Here is a 7,500-nt window from a genome sequence, read left to right as displayed (position 1 = left end):
GGTAGGACAGTCATTCATGCTGAGACAGCGATTGATCCAGGCTTAGGTCCTTGATTCAGTTGCCTCTGAGTGACGAGACGGCGAGACAGTCTGGAAGTTTTGTGGTTTTTCGATTTTCGTTTACCCGAATTTTATTCTTTTTTTTGTGGTTGGACTTTTTATTGAATCGATGTGGTAGGTTGATTTTTGATCGTCAGATTTGTAATAGTATTAGATCGCTTTATGTAATGTCAATGTGTCAGTGCTTGATATAAAAACCAGTCGGAAGGTGAAAATTTTGGATTTGCATTGTTTTGCACTTTCTGAAAGAATATATATGCTCTCCAGAGCATTTTAATCTTTATTTGAGGTAAATCGGGTGATTTTTCATGAAGTTATGGTCAGATGTATAGAAACGGTATCCAGCAACTTTTCTGAAATTTCATACTTTTTCAACTTGACTAGCAGTAAAAAATATTTAGAAGTGAAATTAAGCTTTGATATTTCCCGAAGATGTACGAAAAGGGTTGATTTAATCATTTATGACAAGAACTCATTTTTGATCAAAATTGACTTTCTAACTAAACGTGGCAATATCTCAGTTCAAACCTTTTCACCATCCAACTGATTATGTCATTCACTGTAACATATTATAATTATGCTTGCTATTAGTTTAATATGCGGCTTTTAGTGCGGATATTTGGTCTTCTGGTATGATTCTCGCTTTCGGATCGGAATGTCTGGGTTTGAGCCTCGCTTGGTGCATATTATATTTGAGTACTTGGAAAATGATCTTTACTCACATTCTCTCACCGTACTCATGTGTAAAATGAGTACCTGGCCGTAACAGCGTTTTCTCTGTCGAAAAAATTTGTAATGTCGCCTAACAGCAGGCGTCATGCCTCGTTCTACATGTTACGTGTTGCTGTTGGCCAGGGAACCTTTGTAAAGCGCTTTGAGCACATTTTAGTGGATATTGCTCTATATAAAAGCTCAAGCTTAGTTTAGTTAAGAACCAGTTACAAAGTTACTATGTGTCATTACGAGGGAAGTGACGTCACAAATGCTGAAGCCTATTTCCTCTGGTGATTGTATGCTGTCCAGTAGATTGCTTGGAGACGGAGACTGAACTCAATCTTCTCTCTGGATACGATTGATCAAGGTTTAAAAAGCGTAATAAGTGCTCCCCCCCCCCTCCCAGAAAACGTGAGCTTTTATGTAGAGCGATATCCACTGAACGTGTTCAAATCGCTTTACAAAGGGTCCCAAGCCAATGGCAACAATTAACATGCAGGACGAAATATGACAGCTGTTAGGCGATAATATTATATTTTATTCTCTGACAGAGACAAAGCTCTTGACCACCAGGTTAACCACCCCAATACGCTTCAAAAGTCGTAACGTCACTTCCTTCCTAATGACGCATGGTAACTTAGTAACACTGTCTAAACTATCGGAACAATGGTGGACGCCCTTATGAAATATTTCTCCGACGAGCATAAAAGCGTATCCAGAGGAAAAAAAAAACAGTATAAATCTGATCATGTTTTGACTTTTACACATTCTGATCACAAGACATAATATGATAAGTTCTAGCCAGCATGAAGAAAAAAAATAACCGATTTTCTTTGTTTAGAACCATGATGGCCGCTGTTGCTGGGCGACGTGACACCAAACTATTGAAACCAATTGCAAACGTTCGTTCCGTTAATTATACCAGCTTTATTTCTAAATGTTCCAATGATTGAACAATATGCAACCTGAGAGAGAAAGGCTATGTGGTCTTGTGGTATGACACTCGCTTTCGAATCGGAAGGTCCTGGGTTCGAGCCTCGCTAGGCGCATAGTTGAGTACTTGGATGGGGAATATATTATGATTAGTCCTTTCATTCTAGCATGAAGTAAATCTTTGACAAGGTCTTCTTATAGATAGAATGCGCTTGGCCAAGGAGTTCACAACATTGCCATCCGGAAGTATAATGGGCCAACACACAAACTCTGTGTAACCATGAACTTTCATAGTCTGGTTAATACAGTTTAGTGAGAACAACTCACAAACGCGGATGGCAAAAACAATAACAAAGGCATGAGTGACGTCATCTGCATACTATCTATTGAACACTCAATAGGACGTTGTTTAGATAGTTCGAAGATGACGTCACTCAGCTCTTTGTTATTGTTTTTTGCCATCCGTGTTTATGAGTAATGCTCACTGAACTGTATTAACCTGACTATAAACATTCATGGATACACACAGTTTTGTGTGTTGGTCTCGTAAACTTCCGGATGACAATGTTATGAACTTCTTAGCAAAGCGCATACTATCTATAAAGTGGTCCGCTTTCATTAAGAGTCTCCTATCTTGTCCAAAGAAAGCAAACGGGGCGAGAGTCTGAGGGTCGGGTTGGTCTTGAAGCTGTCGGGCCTTGGACTCGAGGCCGTTGAACGTCCGTCCGGCCATATTTTATGCGTCAATCTGTCGACCGCCTTTCCCCCCCCCCCCCCCTCCTTTCCGTTCAATCATTATTTTATTTGTTTTGGGTTTTTTTTTTCTGTTTTTCTTTGCGGCGACTGCTATTTGCTGTTGTGTTGTTGTTATGTTGTTGTTGTTGTTGTTGTTGTTGTTGTTGTTGTTGTTGTTGTTACTATTGTTGCTGTTTCTTTTGATGTTGCTGCTATTGTTGTTGCTGTTGTTGTTATTGTTGTTTTTTGTTGTCGCTGTTTCTGTTGTTATTGTTGTTGTCGTTTTCGTTGTCATTGTTGTCATTATTGTTGTTGTTGTTGTTCATGTTGTTTTCCGTCGATGTTGTTGATAAATTGTATTCTTTGTTATTGTTATTGTTGTTGTTGTTGTTGTTGTTGTTGTTGTTGTTGTTGTTGTTGTTGTTGTTGTTGCTTTGATGGATATGATGTCGATGGAGATAGTTGTTAATTGTGATGATTTATATGATATGATGTTCACGTTGTAAATGGAGGCCATGATACAAAACATGTTCAAATGATTGCCACAGACTGTATTCATCTTTCTATTCAGCTCATTCAATACTCAATAGATTTATCTCGAATCAACTGTCGGATCTTTTGAAAGAAAGAAATTACTCTATAATTTAAAAAAAAAGAAGAAAAAGAACAAAATTAACATTTTTTGTAGAAAGGAAAAAAAAAACAACAAATTAAAAATCCTTAAAATCAAACAAACAAGAACAAATGCCTGTGCTTTTTTAAAAAAAAAGTTTCCATTGTTGTTGTTGTATTTCAGTTTTGCTTTTTAAATTATATTTTTCTTTTTATAATATATGGTTTTCTTTAAAAGTAATTATTGTTAGAAAAGCCCGTCTATATTTTTTTCACTTGACTTGTCTTGTCAACACATTAAGTTATTTCAATAGCAATATTTAAGATGGTCTATTCCCATACACATTGTTACTGGGCATGCGGAGCTGCGTGGCTCAGCGGTACGGTCTTTGCTTCGTACCCTAAAGGTACCGAGTTCAACTACCCGCTTCGTTATGTGGCCTTGAGCAAGTCACCTCGACTTAGCTTATTTTGCGGGACTGAACTGCGGCTGACGTCTGGGCTATTCCAGTCTTCCCTTGGAATAGACCCTAAAGATCAATTTCGCCTTGGGGATGAATAAAGGGAATTTATTTATTAATTTATTAATTTAGTAATTATTTATTTATCTCCGGATACTCCAACGTCCGAACGTTGACTACAAAGTCTAAATAGAGAAAGTTGCGCTGCATTAAACCGCAAAAATAACGTATACAGATCATTATATTTCGTCTTATTTGTACCCCCCCCCCTCCTCGTATTGTCTTCATGTTTGCGGGTCGAGTTGGTGAAGGAACGCCGTTGTCTTCATCAGCTCTATCAGGAACAAAAACTGTTTAGTCTGCAGATGTGTAGTACCAGATCCCTCTCTTGTTATTTATTGCAAGGTTGGAGTATTTTATCGAGGTCCTAGCAAAAGCCAATTAGTACAATATGAACCGGAGCTTCATAAATGTGACGCAATCAAATTTTTAACAGAAAATACGAGGTCACAATCCTTAGGCTGCGATCATGACACATACGCCTGAAACGCCACATGCACGATATTTTCAAAATAAGTGAAACAGGCAAGTGTGATTGTGGTGAACGAGAAGAAGTAGATGACACCCATGATATTCTCCAAAATACCAACAACTTTCGTGTTCCTTGATTCCAATTGTTTAGACGCGCTTCCGGGGTTCTTGATTCTGGTTCAGTACAAGATAATAACAGTTGAGGATCTGAATCAATTTGTATAATATCAAGTGACCCGGCTTTCCAATCAAGTATTATGTCCATATCACCATGAGGTTCCATTTTGAGTATAGGTTATAAAATTTGGTGCTTTAATTAAGGGCAATAATTTAAAAAATTATATCTATCCATCCATCCATCCATCCATCTATCTATGTATGTATGTATCTATCTATTATATATATATATATATATATATATATATATATATATATATATATATATATATATATATATCAAACAATCTGTTTCAGGGCAGTTTGACCATCATGGGAACTTTGTAGAACTTGTAGTTGCAGTTGTTGTTCTGTTATTGTTATTGTTGTTGCTGTTGTTGTTGTTGTTGTTTTTGTTGTTTTTTGTTATTCTTCATTGTTGAAGTGATTCCGTAGTTTCAAAGTTGAATAACGATATTTCTGTCTATGCGGAAAGCTGTTGTATATTTCTGTCTTAGTTTTGAGTGAATGTGGCCTCCAGTAGGCATACTCTACATAGTTTTGTTGATGGTGAGAATCCTGTTGATTTAGATAACAATTTTAATGTAACTGTGGTTTAACTTGTTCTCTCTCTCTCTCTCTCTCTCTCTCTCTCTCTCTATCTATCTATCTATCTCTCTCTCTTTCTCTCTCCCTCTATCTCTCTCTTGCGCCTCCTCTCTCTCTCTCTCTCTCTCTCTCTCTCTCTCTCTCTCTGTGTGTGTGTGTGTGCGTGTGTATGTATGTGTGTCTTTCTCTCTTCTGATTGTCAAACACACAAACGCACACACACTTAGACACACACACACACACACAACTTCCTCTTCTCTAAACAAAGATATTTTAGTGAAATTTAACGTTTGATAATTTGACGTCCCAAATCATTATTGTAAACTTGATATCATTACCGTTACTATTTACGGAAAAGGGTAGAATAATTTACGTTCTGATAATGAGATCTAAGGGAATAGCGAATGGGAGCGATCTTTTGATAGTATGCGCTTGGCAAAGGGGTTAACAACATTGCGGTCCGGAAGTATAACGGACCAACACACATAACTTTGTGTAACCATGATCGTTTATAGTCAGGTTAATACACTTTAGTGAGAATTACTCATAAACGTGGATGGCAAAAAACAATAACAAAGACCTGAGTGACGTCGACTTCGAACTATGTTTATTCAGGTTTTCGTCCAACCAATTCATCAATCACATGATTTGTTGCTGTCCAACGATTGGATAGATCTTAACAAATGTAAACACGCTACTTTGTTTATGAAAGTTATAAACATGCCCGTATAGATAGTATGCAGATGACGTCACTCAGGCCTTTGTTATTGTTTTTGCCATCCGCGTTTGTGAGTTGTTCTCACTAAACTGGATTAACCAGACTATAAACGTTCATGGTTACACAGAGTTTGTGTGTTGGTCCGTTATACTTCCGGATGGCAATGTTGTGAACTCCTTGGCCAAGCGCATTCTATCTATATCAAGTTAAACAAAGTGATCAATCGTGATGTTAGATATTTCAAAAGCCGTGAACACTTTTCACGATGTGGGTCACTTTGAGCACATAATATTCCAATGTGACCAATGACCCCGAGCACATAAATGTAACATAGGCCATCGCCATGGCCAGGTGAAAACAGAGAATAGAAAATGTCACGTTGTAAGAGAGCCAAACACATGACCCAGCTGATACGACTTAGTGCTAGTTCGTCCAATCACCAACTTCTCTCTCTCTCTCTCTCTCTCTCTCTCTCTCTCTCTCTCTCTCTCTCTCTCTATATATATATATATATATATATATATATATATATATATATATATATATATATATATATATATATATTCGAGTCGCGCTCTGCTGAGCGATGCATAGGTGAGTTCTTGGAAAGAGCTCCTTATCCGCAGTCTCTCATCGTACTCAGATTTAAATCGAGTACCTGGCCCGTTATCAGCGTTGTCTGTCCGAAAATATAATATAATATCGTCTAACAGGTGTCATGTCTCATTCTATATGTTAATTGTTGCTTTTGGCTTAGAACCCCTTGTAAAGCGCGTTGAGCAAGTTTAGTGGATATTGCGCTATATACATAAAAGTTCAACAATACAAGATGTTTACAACTGAGAACATTTTCCACCCATACTATATGGCCCACCATCTCAATTGGAAACAAAAGTTCGATGTCAAAAAACTGGTTCAAATCTTATTGGAAGTGTAAAACCAATCTTCCGGAGGATGAGACATAACACATGTTAGGCGATATTAAGGGCAGGTAAATATTTTTTTTGAAACAACACAAGAATTAATCCTCTTTATCTATTTTTCTCCTTTTCCAGAATCGCAAGGATCAACTTTGGCATAACAACTCAATAAACTAGTAGATTTTTTAAAACTTCAAGCTCGGAGAGCTCCTGAACTTCCCCGCCGTCAACATGGCGTCAGCGGGCAGATCACTCGGAGTTGCCGTTGCTAGTCTTCTCTTCTTGGCGGTAGCTTTGACACAGGCAAAAAAAGAGAAGCTACCCGTTCTTGACGAGCCCATTGAAGGAGAACTTGGCACGGTCAAAGACAAATTAAATCGTTTTTTCGACACTTTTGATGACGTCATCACGGATGAAGCTGTGAGATTAAACGGAGGAAAGGGAGGCGGCAAGGATAAAACTTTGAATAAGAAGCTTCTAGATCTGGTTGAAGTCGCTGAGGACTTTGAAGATGAAGTCTTTGACGAAGCTGACAGAGAAATTGAAAACATTGGGAGTAGTACTGAAAGTGGAGAAGAGATGGAAGACAAACAGGCATTTGACATTTTGGAGGTATGTTTGTCATTTTAAAAAAATAATCTTTTTTTCTTGTTCAGTAAGAAATAATGATTTCCTACAATCACCCATTCATATATCATTCATCCTTCAGGAATACATATTTCACATATGTCATTGTTAAACATCTAGTTGTTAGTTTCTTATTTCCTTTGTGAAGTGAGCAGGCGTTAAAAATCCCCAAATGCACATTTTGAGTCATCGATCGAGGTTAACGATCAGCGCTCAATGTGGGGGGGGGGGGGGAGAGAGAGAGAGAGAGAGAGAGAGAGAGAGAGAGAGAGAGAGAGAGAGAGAGAGAGAGAGAGAGAGAGAAAGAATAGATCTTGTGGGTTAAATCAATGTAAAAGAAATAGATATGCTCACCTGTGCTTTGCAATGTTTTTGATGTCCATAAAAAAACTTACTTTAGCGACACTGGTAGACCGTCGTGGTT

The 7,500-nt window shown here is 37.8% G+C and overlaps 2 protein-coding genes across 6 annotated transcripts in view; one reads left to right on the top strand and one right to left on the bottom strand.

Moving 5' to 3' along the window:
• Positions 1–7,500, bottom strand: part of LOC144959858 (SCO-spondin-like) — a 148,236-nt gene that overhangs the window by 132,265 nt on the left and 8,471 nt on the right. The window lies entirely within an intron of this gene.
• LOC144959926 (uncharacterized) lies at positions 3–7,094 on the top strand. The gene is made up of 2 exons (XM_078892779.1): positions 3–174; positions 6,585–7,094. The coding sequence occupies exon 2, from the start codon at positions 6,681–6,683 to the stop codon at positions 7,077–7,079; it is 399 nt and encodes a 132-aa protein (XP_078748905.1). The 5' UTR covers positions 3–174; positions 6,585–6,680; the 3' UTR covers positions 7,080–7,094.

This window comes from Berghia stephanieae, chromosome 14 (genome assembly GCF_034508935.2).
Source record: "Berghia stephanieae isolate SIO BIC M18660-M18661 chromosome 14, UCSD_Bste_1.3, whole genome shotgun sequence".
Lineage (NCBI taxonomy): Eukaryota > Metazoa > Mollusca > Gastropoda > Nudibranchia > Aeolidiidae > Berghia > Berghia stephanieae.
This window is presented reverse-complemented; position numbering and strand designations above follow the sequence as displayed.

What these genes read in the sequence shown, in the direction of transcription:
- LOC144959926 (XM_078892779.1), top strand. Translation starts at nt 6,681, where the DNA reads ATGGCGTCAGCGGGCAGATCACTCGGAGTTGCCGTTGCTAGTCTTCTC.